Consider the following 21,282-nt stretch of genomic DNA (forward strand, 5'->3'; position numbering starts at 1 on the left):
TTCAGTGCTGTGAATCCATGAATGATACATAAATGCAGTAGAAGAGATGGGCCTAAACTGACCTGGATCTGGAATTCAAATCTTCTGGGATACGTTATGTCCAAGTGTTTGGTTTGACTTTCTTAAATAAAAGATGTTTTTTTGCTAACTGTGGATTTGGCTTTGAATTCTTAGGTTGTCTGATTTTTAGTGATATGTTGGTGGTATGTAACTAAAATACAGCGGTATGTAACAAAAAAAAATACAGATGTATCTAAAAAAAAATTGATTTTGAATTTTAATCTGTTGTGATATCTTCAGACTGTTTTTTTGGGGGTGTCTCTCTCAAATAGGCACAAATTGCTTGCAGATGTGTATCTGGCCTGTAATAAATATGCAGATTGAGTGTTTTGGTGAAGGTCCATCTCTAAATAGAACATAGTATACATTTGTTTGAGGAAGAAATGGTAATGGTGATTTGAGACAGTTTTAAAATATTATTGGGTAAAAAGATAGGATTATCTCTGTCTGATTTACAGAAAAGCTGTATTTCCTTATGTTTTGAATTAGTTAATTGCAAGTTTTTTTTTGTGACTGGCTTGTGTTAGTCTGTGGCTTTGTATAGTGGGATTCAGGAACCCAGTATTCTCCCTGTGTTACATTAGCCAAATATTAATTTTCACTATGTTATCAGTGAAAATTTATTACTTACATTGTTCAGTATAGAAAGGTTGTCAATCTGGTACACTACTGAAATTCTTTAAGAGGAAAGTTGTTTTTTGTTAAATGCTGAATTCCTTTTGAGTTGGCAACAGCATGTTTTGAATCAAAGACTACTGCACTAGGAAATGGTATTATCTTGCCAAGAAGGCTTCTGGCAAATTACAGACTTGTGGACTTCAATTTCTAGAAATGGGGAATTTAATTATCAAATGAATATTTTTCTAAATAGATAACATGATGATAATTAGCAACCAATGCAGACTTGTAAAGAGCAAGTAACAGTGAGCACACATAATTTCTTTTTATGGCAGTGCAATGGCTCTTCTGGTGGGGTTTTCCTGTCCTTGGTCAGGCTTTTGTTGCTGTGTCACTTAACATCCTAATAGGCAATATGGGACATATGTTTCCCCATTTGAGGGAGGAAAACACGCCTGGAGTAATTGCCAGCAGCTCTTGTCAGCTGGAAGGGTATGCCAGGTGGGCATCTTACAGGTGTCTGTGCTGGGTCTAGTGTTACCAAATACTTTATGTTTTTTACTTGGCTGATAGAAATGAGACAGCACTTTGATTTGCAGGGCTTATCAAGATGACGAATATCACATCCTTTGTGTGAAGGATATGTGATTCAAAACAGTCTTGGCAAATAGTGTTCTGTTTTGAAGCATCTTCAAAGTAGAAATGTAAAATACTATGTTTAAGCAGGAGAAATCAAAAGCAGAAATGAAATGGGGGAAATACTAGCTTGAAAGCCATACTGCAGAAGGATCTGAGTGTTACAGTAGATCAGAGGCAGACCATAAGTCACTAACATATATTAATATTCTTCTAGCAATATATAAACAGGTGCTTTGTGTAACAGCCCAAGCAAGGCCTCAGCTGGAGTAAAATTCTCATATTTGTCCAACTGTCTTAGAGAAAGACATGGACCATTTGTGAGGAGTCCAGGAAAAATAAACAAGCATGATTTGAGGTCTAGAAGGTGTGAACAGTGAGGAAAAATGGAAAGAACATGGTTTGTCTAGCTTAGAGAAAAATGAAAGTGAGACGTGATTATCATATACAAATATGGCAATGAGAAATAAAGTAACCAAAACTATTTGTGGTTACAAGTGATCAGGATAAGATATTATAAGCTTAAATTGCAGCAATGGAAAAAAAAAAAAAAGGCCTTTTTATTATAAATATGGTTAAGCACCAGGATGAGTTACCAGGAGGAGTGAACAGTCCTGCAGAATTCTAAGAACAGTTTAGATAAATATCTGCCAGGAATAATTTGGTTGACTCATGCCTGGGGTATGGGGAAGTCACTTGCTATTTTTTATGGTTCTGTGTATGGAGAATTTTGCAATACAACTTGTCATTTATTTTTCCCTCAGCTTAGCATTTGACTAAAGGAGTATATATATTTTTTAATCAGAACAAACAGTGTTGTTTGGGTAAGTACAAATGGTGTGCCAGGTGGTCCTGAGCTTTCATGCAATGCTCTCAGTGCTTAACTGGTAAATACGTATTGCAAGAGAGTAGCACTTCTTAGCATTAAGGGTCTGGACAGGGCCTTGCCTAGACTTACTAGAACCACTGGAATGGAGTGCTAATTTTAATTCTTACTGTGACTCATGATATTTACAGCTACAGATCTCTGAGCACTACAGGGCCAGTTTTGAATCATACTAGTTGCACAGATGAGGCTGAAGGCCTGTGTGACATACTTAAGGTTAAACCACAACACAAAGTTGCAAAAGGAATTCCTCTCATGCAAGGGAAAGGCCTTCTGATGTGCTGGGATCATCCTACGGGTTCAGACTTGGGGTTCAGTAAGTTCTGTAACCTTTCTCAGTGGGCTGTTGGCCCCAGATCAACTCCTCATTTGGAAGAGGATATAGATTCCACAGTGCTCAGATACACAAGAACCTATCCCTTCCCTTTGGATCTTGAAATGTCACCACTATTCTTAAGTATTCCTTCCAAAGAGTTATGGTATAATTAGTTAGAATAATTATGTAAATTCTTGGTAAATATTTCTTTCCTTTTAAGCTTTGGCAATTTTTGGCCTCCATGACTTGCCAGGAAAACAAGATCCATAGTTTAATTACATGCTGTTTGAAACATAGAGGGACGCTTCCTGTAGTTTCTCTGTGGAGGGTACTTTGCAGCTCTCCTGAGGGTAATTAAGATAAAAATCGTATTTGTCTATAACTGATAAACACTAGAATGTTTTTTTTTTTTTGCAAAAGCAGGCCTTTCAGTGCCAAAGTACACATCAAATTCTGACTCTAATACCTCTGCTTAAATGCAGACCATTGTATGTTAATCAGTATGTCAGTATGTGATTAAAGTCAACATTGATTTTAATCAATTATTTTACTAGCTGTAGTATTAATATTCCATTTACTCCTCTCAGTACTGAACAGCTGTTTTTCTCCATTCTAGGAAGGTCTTAAAAATGGTGGGTGAAGCCTCTTGTCTATAGTGATTAGCTTCTCTAATTACTTTGAAGGAAAACTTGAATTAAAATTAAATTTTTCAATAGTTTTGAAAGCTAAAAAGTACACAGCCATAATTATTTTTCTACTGTAATGATTCTGTATTTATGTCATTTTATTCAACAGATCTTGGGCAGTCAATTTTTTACACTACTACGTGCTTACTTCCTTTTCTCAATGATGATATTTTGAGTACTTTACCCTATACAATGATTTCAACACTAGCTACCTTTCCTCCATTTCTGCACAAGGATATTATAGAGTATCTCAGCACATCTTTTCTGCCTATGGCTATATGTAAGTAGAACTCATTCTAGTATTGTTATGTCTGAGAAAACATGGTGCATTGCTATCAGACTGTAGGAGTAAATGTTTGATCTGTCATAGAATTATAATGGGACATCAATCTACTGTATGTATGCATATATATAAAATAATTCCATGTGGGAAATAATTCTATAATATTGATTTATTATGCTGTGTTACTGTGTGAATTCTTGCTTGACTTAAAGGTTAAAGTTTAGCTTAATTAAGAAATATGCTGTTTTCAGACTCATAGAACTTTCAGTGCCAGCAGTAGGAGTTTTTAATACAGAATCAGTGGGCAAACTGCTCCTGAAATGATAGCTGTAATAGAAACATACATAATTTTTGCATCTGCATTCACAGCCAGGTAAGGTGGGGCTTTTAGCAACCTGGCCTACTGAAAGGTTTCCCTGCCCCGTGGCAGGGGGGCTGGAAATTAGCTGATTTTAAGGTCCCTTCTGACCCAAACCGTTCTATGATTCTATGATCTGGACTATATCTGGATGTAAAATAATGACTCTTCTCAATGTAGTGGTGCTGTGATGAATTTCTAATTCTTCTTTCTCCCTCTCTCCTTGGCATTTTTATTTTGAGTTCTGTACTAAATAGCTGTGCCTGTAATGTCCCCTATCCATAAGTGTTAAGACTGAATCTGACAGTGCCTGCCTTTTTTTCCTTTTTTTTTTCCTTCTCCCCTCTTGAGGGTGTCACATGGTTCTGTAATTTCATAATCCCTGCACAATGTGAATTCTGAGGTGTGTTCTGAATGCTTCTGTGTACAGATAAAAATAAGATAAAAAAGCTTGATAAGATTTCAGTGGAAGCAAGACACTTAGCCATGTTCAGCAGATGTAAGCATTAGGATCAATATTAAAAGTCACTATTAACCAACAAGCCTTTTACTCTGTGGATGATGAAACACTGGAAGAGTTTGGCAGAGAGGTTGCAGATTCTCCATTGTAGCAGTTGCTCAGAACACAAATGGTCCTGACTACCTGCTCTAGTTGACTTTCTTTGAGCAGAGGGGTTGGAAGGATACGATCTCCAGAGTTTCTTTCTAACATCAACCATCCCATGATTCTGTGAGAATGTTTTCTCCTTATCTGTGTTCCAGACCTTCATGGAAAAACATGAATAACTTTTGTACAGAGATTGACACTGATGTCATTTAAGCATGTATAGGATGCTTAGAACATGGAAAGAAGCATGGTCCAGTGTCCTGAGATTAAGATTTTATGGAAATTTATCACCTGTGTTTTCTGGCTCTACCAGTCAGTGATCTTGGAGAAATTCCTTTACTTTTGTGTACATCAGTTTCCCCATGTAAATAGTCCCTTGTAAGACATTGCAGTGATGTTTTGTTTGTTACCTTTGGCAGGTCTAATAACAGTATGCAAATTAAAATTACTAAGAAATATTTTCATACCTCTGTGCATTAGGTTCTCTTTGGGTTAAGAATAGAATATTGCATTTAACTCCTTTTTCTTCCATCACTGTCACCTTTTAAAAACCAGCAGATGTAGGTGACTTACCCTGTTCTGTCTGTCTTCAGAACCCTTTATGCCTCAACAGCAGGCTTTCCATTTATCTTGTTACTTTAGCTTCCGCCTCCTCCTCACCTTTCCTACAATTGAAGCCCTAGGTCTACTTAACTATACAAGTGGCTTTATTTTGACTCTGTGGGTTCTGGAGGAGAGGGCCTGAGAAGATCACCAGGTGTATGTTCTGTGAAACAACACTGTATTCCTCGTTATCTTTCTCTTCCAGTAGAAAAAAGGTTTCACCCCTGCAATCTAGGATTGTGTTTGTTTTTTATTTTAAAGACACGGTACCTTAGGAATTTTACTTGCATCAGCTGGAATCAGTTGTATGTTATTCTTGCTTTATTTTCCTTGTTATACATTTTTTTTTTCTTCCTTTCTTTTAAGTGGGATCCTCAAAAAGAGAAGGTGTTCCAGCACATGTCAATCTGTCTGCATCATCAATGCTAATGATTGCAATGCAGTACACATCAAACCCGGGTATGTGTAAATGTGCATCATTCTCTCTAAAACCATGAGTCATGAAATGCAATCAGAAAAGTTCAGCTCGTGGGAAAAATCTGCCTCACCATGCAACATAGAATGAAAAATAAGTGATTTTAGTCAAAACTGGAATTTCAGAGCATCATTATATAGATAAGAGATCTCATTGTGATGAAGAAACAGGATTTGGTCCAGGACTGGAGATTCTGGTTTACTATTGCTTGAACCCTATCAGAAAATAGGGTTGATGTTTAGGTTGGATAAATAGGTTGGAGCAAGTCCAGAGGAGGCCATAAAGATGCTCAGAGGGCTGGAGCACCTCTCCTGTGAAGACAGGCTGAGAGAACTGGGCTTGTTCAGCCTGGAGAAGAAAAGGCTCCACAGGACCTTAGAGCAGCCTTCCAGTGCCTAAAAGGGATCTACAAGAAAGCTGGAGAGGGACTTTTTGTGTAGTGATGACAAGGAGGAATAGCTTTAAACTGAAAGAGTGTAGATTCAGATTAGACATTGGGAAAAAAGTTCTTCCCTGTGAGGGTGTTAAGGTGCTGACACAGGTTGTCCAGATAAGCTGTGGCTGCCCCATCCCTGGCCAGTGTTCAAGGCCAGATTTGACGGGGCTTTGAGCAAAGCTGGGAAAGTTGGTTGGAAAGTTCCACTGGTCTGGTGGAATGTGTCCCTACCCGTGGCAGGAGGATTGGAGCTAGCTGATCTTTAAGGTCCCTTCCAACCCAAAACATTCTATGATATATAACGTCAGTGTTGGAGAGAAATCTCCACTAACTGTGACTACAGAAATTCAGATTGTCTTATACTATGATTAATTTCCCACCCAGTTCACAACTGATACTGTTTTTTTAAAGAAGACTGGTAATGCTGGCTACAGGCTCAACAAAACTATAAGGAATTTGGTATACAAGCCTTTGTTATACAAGACAAGATACATTGTCATGTATCATTCTGTTATGCTTTTACTTTTACATTGTGCCAGAGGGACAAAGTTTAAATGATTTAGCAGGTATTCTTAAACTAGATGTGTTGGAAAAAAAGATCTCTAGTGCTGTGCAAAAAAGCTGTGTGCTGATAATGCTCAGTATCTTACTGCATTCCTTGACAGAAACAAGTTATGAATATTTAATTTCTGATATTTTGTGATGACTCTCAAGGCAATGATTCTTCACAGAACCCTTTAAAAATTAAAAAAATAATTAAATGAGGTATAGAGTCTTGGACGGACAAAACAAAGCCAATCAGCAAATTACATCACTTCTGTAACTTCATTTTCCATTTCAGTCTATACTGTCTTTTCTCTCTCAGTGTATCACTGCCAGTTATTGGAATGCCTCATGAAATATAAGCAAGAAGTGTGGAAAGTAAGTTTATGATCATATATACTTTGTGGAAATAACTGTATTTGGATAGTTATGAAAACCAGATGGCTTGAAAATTGAACTGACTGTGTTCCAAGAAGTTATAAATTATCTTTTTACCCCATCCTCCTTCTAGATGATGGAGGGGAAGGTCCCTCTGATTTTTAGTTTACAGAAGCAGCGCCATGTTTTGTAGAACAGAGCTGTTTCCTGAATACCATTTAGTTGTGACTCTACTTAGCAGAAATATTAATAATGACCACTCAGTTCATGTGGGACTGAACTTTTACAAGGATTGTTTGCAAGTGTTGTCTTAGCCTGAATCTGATCTGGATCCAGTTATTTATCTCTATCACACCTCTTTGCTCTATGGCTACACAGGGGCTTCATTTGCTGTGTATTAGTACACTATGCAGTGTGGGTGGTAGCCAACACTGAAGCCAATTGTGAACATATTGTTGAAGTTAGTCATCTGGTCTACTTGTAAGAGCATATGAAGGATGTTTGGTAGGGTATGAAATGTATATATTTTGTGTGTTTGGATATCTTTGGACACAATATGTATTGAGCTATGTTTTGTTACCTTGCAAAATAAACAAGTTGTATGTGTCTTTCCTTAGGATTTGTTATATGTTATAGCTTATGGACCGTCTCAAGTTAAACCTCCAGCAGTACAAATGTTATTTCACTATTGGCCCAATTTAAAACCTCCTGGGGCAATCAGTGAGTACAGAGGACTGCAGTACACAGGTCAGTGCAACTGTTTTGTGTAGGCCAAAATAAATATAAAGGAAGTGATGAGAAATGTGTCAATTTCACATGTTTACAGTTCTACGATGTATTTGGTACTTTTTTAGTTAGTACTTTCATAAGTATAGACAATATCTATTTCTCTGTAATTTCAAAAGATGTTATGACAAATAAAAACTGCGATCGTGGCTAGTAAACCTGTTATGTTACTCCTGATAGTAGCTAAACCAGAACAGGAGAATAAATAAATACAGTGTTCCAAATGAGCTGTGAAACTGCTGCCTTGGTCTCACAAGGGTTCTGGCTTGTGTTCCTTTCAATTATTGCTTTGGTTGCCTTTGTTGTGTCAGCAGCTATCACTGCTGCTGTTGCTAAGGCTCCTTATCTGGGTGTTACTGTCAGAAAAGATCAGGTGCAGTCAGTATAATGGATGAGTTTTCAAGATTGATTATAGGGTGAAAATAAGAGACAAAGGCATCAGTGCAGCTGGAGCTGAATAGGCGAGTGGTAGAGTCCTCTGTCTACTAGACTCCCCAGTGATATTGAGGGGATTGGGCTTCTGTGATAACTTGCTTTTCCTCTTTGCCGGTCTCAGCCTGTTTCAAATAATCTCTGTCATATGGGATATGTTTTGTTCTCTTTTAAAATTTCTGGACCAGAATGTGTCATTTTAAATAATAAAAATGAAGGATTGGAATAGACTTTACAAGATCCCCAAGACTAACCCAAGTATATCTGAATGTTCCTGGTACATGTTTGTCTGATCTGTTCTAAAGCTTTCCCTTGAAGGGTTGATACATTTTCTTGATTTTTTTTTTTTTAAATCATTTTTCTTGTACTGGACTGCATCACTTCTTTCACGCAAGCAGGCCTGTAAACTAAGCATGGTATTCCACCTGAATTGTTACTAGCCTAGCACTGGGTAGATTGGAATGGTTTTCCTATATATAAATTTTCTGTTAATTTATCCCAGAATGGCATGAGTACTATCTGCAGTTGCTTGGCATTTTGACCTGGGGACATCCCATATAGCATCTTTCTGAGGAATGGCTGTATCTTCTCTTGTATTTGTATAGTACTTAGTACTGAGGATCTTTGTTCTGAGTTGATGTTACTAGACACAAAGAATATAAATATATATTCTCCATATATTAATCAGCTGTGTTTTGGTTTTGCAGCCTGGAATCCTATTCATTGCCAGCACATTGAGTGCCATAATGCAATTAACAAACCAGCTGTGAAGGTACTGCTATCTCTTCAGGGGTCAAACCCACTATCTTGGGGATAGGAGGTTGCGCTTTGACCCCAGCCATATGCTCTGGTTGTGTACAGGTGACCAAGAGCAGGAGCTAAGGGAATAGTAAAGCCTGTTGAGACCTAGGGGGCCAGAACTTAATGAATATGTTCTTTAGATGCCTAAAGCAAAGTGGGATGTTTCCTCCAACTATTGTGAGCCAATTCTTGTTATTAAACTTGAGCATGGTTGCAGAATACTTTAAAAAATTGTAAGCCAGCTTCTGGCTAATCCGCGTAAATGTTATCCTGAGCACCTATGTGTGTAATTATGTGCACAAATATTACTATATACAGGAAACGTGTCAGTTACATGGGTACATGGTCACCTTAGTATCTTGAGCAAGGTCATACAATGATGCACCCACTCTGACTGACCCTTTGCTTGGAATGTGTCCTAAAGTAAATAGGAAATCTTGGTTTACCTCTTCTTCACCCTTCTTTGAGGGAGGTAAATGGTATCTTTCCTGTTTATACACAGGGTAACAGTAAAATGGCTTGGCTGGGATCATAGTGCAATTTGATGGCAGAGGCAAGAACAACATGTCAGGTCCAGAGCATACTACAGTTAGGTGTACAGATTAGTTAGATTTGTTTTGAGTTAAATATGTAGAGAAAACCAGATCTCCTGGCATCAATTCATATGCTAACATAATTAGGTTAGTTGAACAGTTCTTCAGTAAGCCTTTTCTACAAGCCACTAATAGGGCATAATGGTGACACCTATCTCAGAAGCCCTGCAAGGGACACTTTCCTGCCCACTCCAGTCATTCTCCACGATCCCTTCTCATAGGAAAAAAGAGCTGGAAGGTGTTCCTTCATGCTGTAGTGATCACTAGATTCAGACTAATCACTGAGTAGAGCAAAATAACAATGAAATTTACAGTTCCAAGCTTTGCAGATGAAATACCTGAATATTTTTCAATGATCTCTTAGCTTAACTTTGGCAGGTGCCGCCTCTTGTTTCTTGGATAGATGAATGTAAATTTGGTTACAAAAATGAGAAACATTTGAAGAGGCATTTGTCTCTATAAGTAAGATTTTGCACTTGAATGGAGAAATACTTTAAGTGTTTAAGATATTGTCTATGCAAACTACTTGGCTTTTCCTTAAATAGTACAAAACACTTAAACTGGTGGCTGCTAACTGTAACTTTTCTGTAACTGGCTAATGTGGAAGGATAAAAGCTAATGAAAGACAAAGTTTGGGCCTACGTAGCCAAGGGAACTGTAGGTCCATAGTCTTCATTCTGTCAATGGAATTAAGCTGTGTAGTTAACAACTATGGTGACTGAAAATTAGATTTTGCTGAAGGAGGTGTTACTGAGAGAGAAAAATATAGACTTACATTACCTTGTCGTAAGCAACAGATCCTGTAAGTGACTATCTCTTTGGAAAAAGAGAAAAAAAGTGAAAGTTTGTCATGACTATGCAATGTAAATATATAACAAAACATAATTGTCTTTCAGAGTGATAATACTGATATTGAAATATGTGCTATTCTCTTCCTCTAGGCTCTCAATTTGTTACATCCCTCTCTTTGTTAGAAATGATTTGACATCCTGTACTGCCAGGTCATGAGTGCCATCTTTGAGAATACTAAATGTTCTTAATACATCAAAACTGTGTTGCATTGTTTGTCCTAGCATGTGTTGAATGTTTTCAGCAAGCTTCAATAACAAGATGTTATAATTCTTTCTTTTTTGTATGTTTCAGATGTGCATTGATCCATCCTTGTCTGTGGCTTTGGGGGATAAGCCACCTCCCCTATATCTTTGTGAAGAATGCAGCCAGAGAATTGCAGGGTAGGTAAATTAAGAGCTGGAAAATAATCAAGTAAGTTGGACTTCAGAATTGAGAACTTTGGAATTAGGCGTTATTTCAGTATGATTAGCATATAATTTATGTAGATAATCCTGTTGAAATACATGGAGCACACTGCCACTCAATATGAATAAGGACTGCGGAAATTTACCCTTCGTGATCAGCATTTGCATCTAGTTAGCTGCAATGAGTTTTAAAGTTAAGATAAGGAATGGATACTGTGGGATACATTGACTATGATATGGGAACCTCATTAATATACAAGCTTTTGCTTGTGAAACATTTTGTGTCCTCATCGTTTAGTTGTCATTAAAAGCAGGATATTACAATGAACATTCTTTCACAGAAACTTCATAACTTTTCTGTTACCTGTATTTCAGATTATTCTCTAGGGTGTGTTGTGAAGCAATAGAGTAAAGAATTGAAATTGGTCCGGGCTTGTCCAGCCTGAGATGAATTAAACTCACATTCCTTTTTTTATTTAAAAAATGCTAATTTGATTTGCATTACATTAGAGACACTAATACTTATGGGAAGTTCCAGTCATGAGTTCAAATGGACAAGATTACAGATAGTTCAGAAACTACGTGGGATTTTTTTGTCCCCAGTTTGACGCCTCTATATCACACCAACTGTAGAAAAACCAATTACATCTCACCTTAGATTTTTAAGTCAGCATTGATTTGAAGCTGCAGAAAAAAAGTAATTTAATTTGGTAGAAGCATAGCTTCTAAGGGGACTCACAGAAAATGATACTGGTACATTTTATTTTCCATTTTCATCTGTTGTTCTTCACTGTCATTTCTTAGCCATCAGACTTTATGAGCACATGCTGTTTTAGTTTGCTAAATTTATGCCTTAAAAGTAATTTTTTAAAGCCTTGAACTTGGTGGATCAACGTCAGTGAAATAGGCCTTTGTAATAAGATAGGCACAATAAAGAGAGGTAGTGTAAAACAGTCTGCAGTTTATGAAACTATGTTTGTAAAAAAGCAGCTTCAAAATAATGTCAGTCCTACCACATTAGTTTAGATAAATTTCCTTTGTGCAGAAATAAAAGCATATATAAATAAAAAATTGAAAGCTAATTAGATATATGATTTTTGTAGGGATCACAGTGAATGGTTGATTGACGTTCTTCTACCACAAGGTAAGAGGTGTTGTAAGGGTAGGTACAATCTAATCATAATTGCACAACCCTATGCTTACTGATATTCCTGCATACTGTATTACTTGAAATGCTATGTTCTATTCTAAGGGATTTTTTTTTTTATCTTTAAAGTACTTGTGCTTTAAACTAGTTTGTACTTAATACTGCCTATGTCCTTAAGTACCGTGAAAAACTGAATAATTTTCTATCTAAAGTAGCATGCAAGTCTTTATGTTAAAAGCAGTTGAACAGATTTTCAAATTTTGAAGCATCCACATTTGGGACCAAATTTTTAAAAAGTATTTGTCCACACTGATGTTCAAAGAAAGGGGCAAGTTCTTCCAGTAACCTGAGTGATTCAAAAACTCTTAAAGCTTCTGAAAATGTATTCTATGAGCAGAAGGCTGTAAAGGATACCAGAAAAGGACACAAGATATTTTTCAATGATCCAGTCATTGATTTGGTTGTTGTCCTTTGGCCAGTGAGAGAGTGTGGTATTTTATTATCTACAGAATGCAGACAAAGCCTGTTGACACACAAATCAAAGTTTCCTGGGTTTACAAGGACAGTCACATATTCTCTAAGATAACTCTTTCAAGGACAGAACAAAGATACTCTTCTCTTTGTTCTGCAATCTGAACGTTCTTAAACAGTGGAGATTTTTTTTTTTTGCTGTCTCCTTTTAGTTGAAATCTTACCCATATTGAGAATGTTTTATTTACTTAAAGGAAGTGCTTCTTCAGCCACTTACATTTATTGAATCAGGTGTTGCCAGGGCAACAGACTGAATAACTACTGCTTAAAGGTTGAATCTGCAAACATTTTACTGTGGAGTCATGGGCCACACAAACATTTTACTGTGGAGTTATGGGCAGCAGAGTGGCTGCTTCTACATTGTTCATCCATATTCACTAATCTTTCCTCCTGAGAGCCTTCACAGGAAGTGTAGGCACATCCGAGCCATGTCTCCTACAAGTGTGCCACAGTGTTGTGCCTGGTTGTGAGGCAGAATCATAGGCAGAAGGTGGTTGTGGTGCAGAGCACACCATGCTTAATGCATGAAGGCTGTTTTTAAATTTCAGTGTAGAAATAGCAAGTAGGCCTAAGTATACAGTGTCCTACCTCATGCAGTCCAGCAAGCTCAGAGGTTTCAATAATATTTGGAAGCACAACTTGAGCCTCAGAGACTTCCTTGCAGCAAGTCCATTATCCTATGGCTGCCATAGTAAAATGGAAGGATCGTCATTCTGTATTGATGCTTTGTATGCCTTCCTCTTACAGCTGAAATTTCTGCTATATGTCAGAAGAAGGTAAGATTCAGTCATTTGTGTAATGGGGCATGATTTGATGTTGTGTGTAGTGTCATTCCATTACTATGTGGTGCATTCTTTTTTGTGCCATTCCAGATTTTCACAATTGATCCATGAATGCATTTGTTGGTGGATGGGAATAATTCAGCAGCAAGGTTTCTTTTTGTTAAAACTGCTGTTTAAGTTGTAGGCTTTTGTTGAAGTGGCAGTTGGTAATGCAATTCAATTATGCAGTTCAGCTTGGTTTTTATTCTGTAACTCCAGTTATAAAGAGGATAGAGCAAGAGATTAACTTAAAATCTAAGTGTTGTTTATATTTTCTCATCTCCTTGAAGTCTTGGATTGCTCCTAAATTGAACAAAAATCCTACTGTAAACTATGCTTTTTATAAAATACGGACTCAAAGTCTTTGGTGCTTGGGTCTAAAAAGATTGCTGACAAAAAGAATCTGCTTGCCATACATACCAGCTAGTATGTTTTAATAACATATTCTAGATCTCATGTGATAAAGAAAGCTTTTATGTTGGGCTGGATTATCACGTGTCAAAAATAAGGGTAGTGCATATTTTGGAGGCTTGGATTATCATCCTTGGATGATAAGGTAGATCCTTACGTAGTGTAAATGGATGTGGCACCATTAACTGCATTCCTAAGGATCTGCCTGTTAACGTAATGTAAGAAGGCATTCTGAGGTGTAAGAAGGGGGTAAGAGAATACTTTAAATTTTAAAGATTGTTCCAAGCCAGAAAGCTGAAGTTGATGACTTAAATGTTGGTTTGATCTGCTCTAAAAGAAGAGCAGTCATGACACCGAAATCCAGGCCAGTATTTGGGGCTGAGCTCATCTTTCTGGAAGTTCAGTGACACTTAGCATCAGGAGTTTGAATGCAGTGTGCTTCTTTATAGCGATTTTGGAATTGACCCACATTTGAGCCAGTGTCCCAGTGCTGACTCATCCCTGTTTTCAGTTCCTGATACCTGTGTCCTGATAAAATCTTTTGTGTTTCCCAGAACTGTAGTTCACATGTCAGAAGAGCTGTTGTCACATGCTTCTCAGCGGGCTGCTGTGGCCGCCATGGCAACAGGCCAGTGCGCTATTGCAAAAGATGCCATTCAAATCATCATAGCAGTGAAGTTGGGGCAGCTGCAGAAACCCATCTTTATCAGACCTCACCACCCCCTATCAATACCCGGGAGTGTGGGGCAGAGGAGCTTGTGTGTACTGTGGAAGCCGTGATCAGGTAATATGGCAGCTTGTGAGGCATCAACATGTAAAGCAGGATCAGGCTTTCATGTAAATGTAGCCTGCAGATCTTGTGCAAGTTAATTCTAGTTAATTCTAGTTTCACCAGGATGAATTCAGAGCAGGGATGCTGAACTCGTGCTGCTTTAGCAAGAGTGAGTGTTGTTCTCATGGAAGAAGTCAGCCTCGATTCCTAGAATTTGATGTTATATTATTACTGTTGTCAGGAAAATGATGACGTCTGATGCTTTAACCTCTGGTTATTCTTGATCAGATAACTATCCAGGGCAGGAAAGCTGCATTCACTGACCACAGGCTTGTTTTATAGCTTGCTGAAGGAAGCAGAGTTTCATGCTGAGCAGAGGGAGCATGAACTCAACCGCAGGAGACAGATGGGCCTCTCCTCTTCCCATCATTCCCTGGACAACACAGACTTTGATAATAAAGATGATGACAAGCATGATCAACGCCTCCTGAGCCAGTTTGGAATCTGGTTCTTGGTGAGAAATTCTTGCTCCTCTTGCTTCCCTTCCCTTTTCTTTTTGAAGCCTCAATTTTTTCTCTCCTCCCTGCCCCACACCCCCCGCAAGGAGTTCTGTGAAGCTGTCAGACTTCAATATTTCAGAACTAGTTTGGGTGGAGTTTCTGACTGCCCTCGAGTCCTTTTAGAGTGTATAACAGAATTATTCACTCTGAGGTTTTTTTTAATTGACTTTCTCTGTGCCACCATCTTCTGCCTACAGGTGCCTCTCTATATACGTATATATGTATCATATATTTTACCAGCCTTTATATTAACTTTTCAAATGAAAAGGAATTCTAAAGTTCAAACCAAAATGTTTCAGTTTGTCAAAACATTCTGTGTTGATACGTTCAGTGTTGAAACTAGGAAAGAGTTCAGTGCTTGCCTTTTTCCTCTATTGCTGTTTTCTGGTTTGGAAGTATTTTGTCAATTGTCCTGTGCCAAACCCTACTTAAAACTGCTCAGCTCATTTGTCTTCTGTCTAATCTGCATCCTTGTATCTTTTGAGAATATGCAAAATATAGTACAGAAACAATTTGGGACCTTTAGTTCTAGAAATGAAACTGGATTTGTATTTCTGTCTTCCAGGTGAGCCTTTGCACTCCCAGTGAGAATACACCCACAGAGAGTTTAGCAAGGCTGGTTAGCATGGTGTTCCAGTGGTTTCACTCTACAGCTTACATGATGGATGATGAAGTTGGTAGCCTGGTTGAAAAGCTCAAACCCCAGTTTGTTACTAAGTGGTTGAAGACTGTTTGTGATGTCCGGTTTGATGTCATGGTTATGTGCCTCCTTCCTAAACCAATGGAGTTTGCCAGGGTAAGAATAATTTATCTGAATGTTCCTTTGACACAGCGATTAAAGTCTCAAGTGTAAAGACTTTCTCCCTCAGCTGTGTCAAGGCAAAAGGAATCTCAGTGGTTGAGGGAGCAGTACAGTTCAGGAATTTTTCCTCTTCATAGCTTTTCTAGTTTTACTGTCTTAAGAGCTTGGGAATTATTTATGGTAATGTGAAGACAGGTTGGAAGAATGTTATAGGTCTTGAAAGATGCTATACATCTTTGCTAACTACACATTTCCAGTACACCATTGAAGCGCCCAAGCTTTTCTTTAGTAAAAGGTATCATTTGTCTGCTCCCAGATATAAACCTGTCCTTTACTAGTCTGCTTTACTAATGTTTCTCTGTTCTTTGCATACTTTTATCTCTGCATCTGTGAATTAAGGTTTATGACATTACACAGTTTTAATTGAAAGAAACTCTGGGCATACTGATGCCCTATACTTACCTGTAGGTACCTTCAGATACCTAATTTAAATGTCTCAGTGAAGAGACTAGTCTGCTATGGTTTGCCTTATTGCTGATGGAGAGAAAAAGTTTTATCTGGAAGGTCATTCAGGGTGCCTAGGTGGGACTATTGCTGCAGTCAGTTCTAGAAAGAGTCCTTCTTTCTGTCCATTAATTGTGAAGTAGAACTCGTCACTTAACCTGGGTAGTAAAGTCAGGCATGTGATTGTTCCCCTATAGAAAACGAAACATCATCATGAAAATAGGAACTTTATTGTTGTGAGGGATTTAAGACTTCTTCCTCGTTTATCACTGCCAAGTATACCACATGTGCTTTTCTAAGACTTCGATTTTGTGACCCTCTTATGTCAGATGTCCAGAGGACATGTTAGTTTTGTTTTTAAAAATTAAGTGACTAGACAAGGAAAGGCAGTAAAGACTTAATGTGTTACATTACATCATCAGGTATGAAGTGTGAATCCATTGGTCTTTCATGACCTAATATATGGGATTTGCTGTTTGTGTGCAGACCAGTATGTGTATGTGTCATACTCTAAACCATCATTGCTCTGAAGATGCACCTGGCTCTCGGAAGACTGGAGGGCAACTGAAGGAATTTGATAGGTGGATGGGTGCATTGAATATTAGAACTGAAGAATAGAGACCAGGGCTTTGAGGCTATAGGGAGAAGGAAGAATGGAACCTCATGCTGTAAACTGTTATAGATCTTTTTCTTGTCTTGGGTCCAGCCCCTTTTTTGAGTTTTATTATCCCCACTGCAATACTTAAGACTAGACTGGCAACTTGCTAGATGTGCAAGGGTTCACTAGAACATGAAGACAAACAACCATGAAATTAGCTGTGATGAATGGAGAAAAAACAGTTTGTTGGCTGAGATTGCCAGTTGTTGTTGCCAAAACAGCAGGCATCTCTACAGCCATTAGTCAGGAACAGCAGAGATGAGCTGAGGTCAGTTAGAATAATTAATCTCCGTAGGCCAGTTACTTATTTACTTAAAAAATATATCTTTTGGCTTCCATCCCTTGAAACCTTCCTTCAAAAAAAAACCCAAACAAGCAAGCACAAAAGAATAGCTGGTGCAAACCAAGGTATAAAATAAAAAATAAAGACCCAGCACTGTAACAAGTTGCCCAGAGCAGATAATTGAAGATGCAAGTTTGACCAGAGAAATCTGTCCTGTGTTGAGAACTGTAAGTAATGAGAGATTACACTGCATTACGGCCTGAAAGTGAGCAAACTACATCTAAATCTTGGACAGTGCTTTTGTGTATTGTGGGTCAGTTAAGAGAGGAAGACACCAATACAATCCCCATGGCTGAATTCTAAATTCCCCCTAATTTCCTGGGTACAACATGCTGAGTCAATTTATGGTGTTGGGCAAGTTACAGGGACTAGAAGTATCATTCATCAGTATGATTCCTGGAAATGCCCACAGGTTGGTGGATACTGGGACAAATCGTGTAGTGCTGTGACCCAATTAAAAGAAGGACTAAATCGAATCCTTTGCTTGATTCCATACAATGTGATAAACCAGCCGGTGTGGGAATGTATCATGCCAGAGTGGTTGGAAGCTATAAGGATGGAAGTGCCTGATAATCAACTGAAAGAGTTCCGGGAAGTGTTGAGGTATGTAAACATATGTAGGAACCATTCTGTCATTGCATATGTTGGTTGTTGAGAGTTTTAGCCTGATAAGATTGTGACAACAAAAATGTAGACAGCAATGAGTGAATGCTTCTGAGTTTTTTATAACATGTTTAGACTAAAGCACTGAAGCTTTGGGGAAGCTTCCTTTTATTGCTCCTGATATTCTCAAGAGCCAACTACATGCAGGCTTCTTTGCTGTGAGCAAGGCATATTTTCAGTGGTTTTCTGCAACATGGTAGAAGAAGCATCTTTCTTCTCCTGGCCAGCTGTTGATGAGAAATTTTGAGTTTTAATAGAGCTGGCACTGAAAGAGTGATTATTTGTATTGATTTAGTTAATATCTTCCCCCCACTGAGCAAAGAAAACACCAGAATAAGCTGGTAGCTGTCTGAGTCATAATTTCATTTCTACTGTAGGCCTTTGACAATAAAACTTCACACTGTCTTATAAATTTATATTTGGAAGTATTGATGTAAACTGTTTTAGTGTAAACACGGAATAGTGGAAGAGTGGTGAGATGAAAAATTTTCCAATTTTTACATTGGATGTTGAAAAGGATACTGCTATCAAATGAAACTGAGCATAATATGTGAGGTAAATTCTTCAGGTGCATCACCAAATTCAGAGATGACCTTGTGCAGTTAGGACAGGTGGTATCAGCAGCCTAGCTCAACTCCTGTGGAGAGTGAGGATGCAAGTAAGATCGCAGAAGCATCATCAGTTCTGGTAGAGAGATTGCTACCAGTTTTGTGTGGTATCTCCCCCAGTGCATGCCATGGTAACTCAGTGATGTATTTCTGTTCTGCTTTTCAGCAAAATGTTTGACACTGAACTTTGCCCTCTCCCATTCTCCATGGAGGAGATGTTCGGCTTCATTAGCTGTCGATTCACAGGGTATCCATCCTCTGTGCAAGAGCAAGCATTGCTTTGGCTGCATGTAAGTGTCCTTTCTTCACAAGTCATGCTGAAGCAGCTTATGATTTTGGAAAAATGAAAGGGTGTGTGTGTCCTGGTTTCAGAAGAGTGGGGAAGCCATTTTTCCAAGCATCATGGGACCTTTCTGCTCTTTACTTAGCTTCAGCATAAGGATGGTTGGTAGACAAATCCCAGGAAGTTTTATGTTCTTAGCCCATCATGGCAATGTAATGGAAGCCTGGAAGTTCCTTTTGCCTTTGAATGTGAGTTGTGTCTTTAGGACCGTTCAGCTGTCTGACTTTTTGCCAGCAGTAGTTTTTAGTCTCCACAGAGTTTGGTCTGTAGATTCCAAAATTAATTCCAGACTCCAGAAGCAGCTGTAGTTGTTCCCACATGCAAATAACTGGATTTAGACTAGCTCTGTACACACCAAGGTTTGCTGCTCTGGTCCTTTTGTGCTGTATTTGCTCACAGAGCTGGCATTGACCCAGTGTTTGTATTCAAAAGCTACAGGAACAATCACGTCGGCTGGGGGCAGTGAATTCAAAAGGGTTTGAAATTTTCCATAGCACCTCAGAATAATACCTTCTTCACCACTGAAGTGTTCTTCAGTATCACTTCTGCTGAGGATTATTTTGGCTGAGCCTCTGCAAAGACCAATTTACGTGATGACTGTAGCAATTTTCAGGTTTGCAGAGTTTTCAAGTAAAGTCTGAGTTTTTTAGGTTTTTCTTGACCTACTAACAGTTAAAGACAAATATCAATGAGCTCATGTTTGCCGAGTGTTGGTGACAAAATAGATGATGAACACTCCCTCAGTGATTTGCAGATAACCATCCTGTCACTATGTTAGCACCGGTGATTCTGACTGGATTCTTAGAACAAATACAGGAATTCGTTTTTAACTAATAATAAATACAGTAAATAGATACTCACCCAAGTGTTGGTAGTTTTAGTTTACAGAAATACTTCTGTGCAACAACCTCACATCCCTGTGTGTTTGTGCATAAAATTGATCTCAAGGCGCACCAAGCCCATGCCAAGAAGTACCTTGAAAATACCTTTTTTTTGCCAGTTCTCTTTTGCCCTGATTCTAACAGAAATCAAAACTTGTAGCTGATCTTATTGAGTCCCAAAATTAAATGCATTGAATTTGATGAAATTGAGGATCAGATGATAAAGATGCTTATAAAGTAGATGGCCATTTTTGATTAAACTTGAAATTCATGCTTTTTTATTTATTGTTTTTCCTCAGGTGTTATCTGAACTAGACATTGTTGTTCCTCTTCAGTTACTAATCAGCATGTTTTCTGATGGAGTTAATTCTGTAAAAGAGTTAGCAAATCAAAGAAAATCCAGAGTTAGTGAACTGGTGGGAAGCATTGCAGCTCGGAGGGTAACTATTATTTATACTGGTTGGTTTGGTTTTGGTTTTGATTTTGATTTTTGTTTTGCTTAGAACAGAATTCCTAATAGAATGCATGTGAAGCATTAAAAAGTCATCTTTCAATATGACATTGGCATTTGGCTGGAAACACCCTACACTTTAAAAATGGAAGAAAATTTCCATGACTTCTTCAATTTGTACCTCTCTACCACATGGTTAGTGTAAAGATAATTCAGATAGGAACTGCAATTCCTTAGTGAACTGGTTTGTTTGGGATACGTTTGGAGAGTTCTTGGTATCTTTTCCAACCATTTTCATTCTCTTCACCTTCTATTAATAACCGTAAACAAAAAGTTGTATGGATAACTGGTCACTCTGAGCTTTTGTATTCTATTTGGTGGGCCGAGGTATGTTTTGGAAAGGTGACAAAGCAGAATTTATTTCTTTTTCCTTGCCTAATTTTTTCCCATCCAAGAGATGCAAAAACTGATCTGAAGTTGTTTGTCAAAGGCTTATGGTCTGGGAGAAAATGTGTACAAATCTGTAGGCACTACACATACTTGGGCTGATGTGACTAACTTCCCAGTAGTCTTGGATGAACTGGTTCAAGGACAGCAGGAACAAGAGTGCTTGAAAGGTCAGATTAGATGTAAGAAACTACTGTCTAAGCAGTTGATGCTTCTTTATGTGGTCTGCTTGGTTTATGATGTAGTTCTCCAGAGAGCACTCCCACACCTAGCCCATGGCTACTTCTAAAATAAGCAGGAAAAAAAATGGACAAATTTACTCTCTGGTCTTGCAGATCATAGCTGTCCTGAAAGTAGACCTCATGTGTCATCTATCTGTGTATCTCCCTGCAATACTGAGAAGTTCTCAAGGCGTTTTAGGGGGCCTGCTATGGTGTGGACATAAATCAATGCAGACATGCACATCTCGTTACCATTGTGTTTAGTTCATTTCCAGATACTTGAATCTTTGGTATAGCCTTAGTTACACCGTTCTCTTGAGGTAGCCTCCTTTATTAGCCTCCTACTATTGAAGTTTGTGTCCCTGG

The 21,282-nt window shown here is 38.2% G+C and overlaps 1 protein-coding gene across 12 annotated transcripts in view; it reads left to right on the plus strand.

The window, feature by feature from the left end:
* The window catches only part of UNC79 (unc-79 homolog, NALCN channel complex subunit), a 119,907-nt gene that overhangs the window by 18,775 nt on the left and 79,850 nt on the right, over nt 1–21,282 (plus strand). For 11 of the 12 annotated variants that reach the window (XR_008972657.1, XM_057413434.1, XM_057413436.1 and 8 more), the window contains exons 4-17: nt 3,312–3,482; nt 5,420–5,512; nt 6,830–6,885; nt 7,503–7,632; nt 8,811–8,875; nt 10,641–10,729; nt 11,857–11,897; nt 13,179–13,207; nt 14,218–14,447; nt 14,778–14,949; nt 15,561–15,791; nt 17,715–17,905; nt 18,740–18,863; nt 20,097–20,237. Coding sequence is in view for 11 of the 12 variants with exons in the window: in XM_057413434.1 (XP_057269417.1) it covers nt 3,312–3,482; nt 5,420–5,512; nt 6,830–6,885; nt 7,503–7,632; nt 8,811–8,875; nt 10,641–10,729; nt 11,857–11,897; nt 13,179–13,207; nt 14,218–14,447; nt 14,778–14,949; nt 15,561–15,791; nt 17,715–17,905; nt 18,740–18,863; nt 20,097–20,237 (1,763 nt within the window). In the remaining variant the exon portion in view is untranslated. Of the gene's footprint in view, nt 1–3,311; nt 3,483–5,419; nt 5,513–6,829; nt 6,886–7,502; nt 7,633–8,810; nt 8,876–10,640; nt 10,730–11,856; nt 11,898–13,178; nt 13,208–14,217; nt 14,448–14,777; nt 14,950–15,560; nt 15,792–17,714; nt 17,906–18,739; nt 18,864–20,096; nt 20,238–21,282 lie in introns of those variants that run through there. The other variant, XM_057413445.1, reaches the window with a different exon arrangement.

The sequence above is a fragment of the Pezoporus wallicus genome, unplaced genomic scaffold (assembly GCF_028554395.1).
Source record: "Pezoporus wallicus isolate ANWC-B61680 ecotype Strahan unplaced genomic scaffold, APGP_CSIRO_Pwel_v1 contig_3017, whole genome shotgun sequence".
In the NCBI taxonomy this organism is placed as follows: domain Eukaryota; kingdom Metazoa; phylum Chordata; class Aves; order Psittaciformes; family Psittacidae; genus Pezoporus; species Pezoporus wallicus.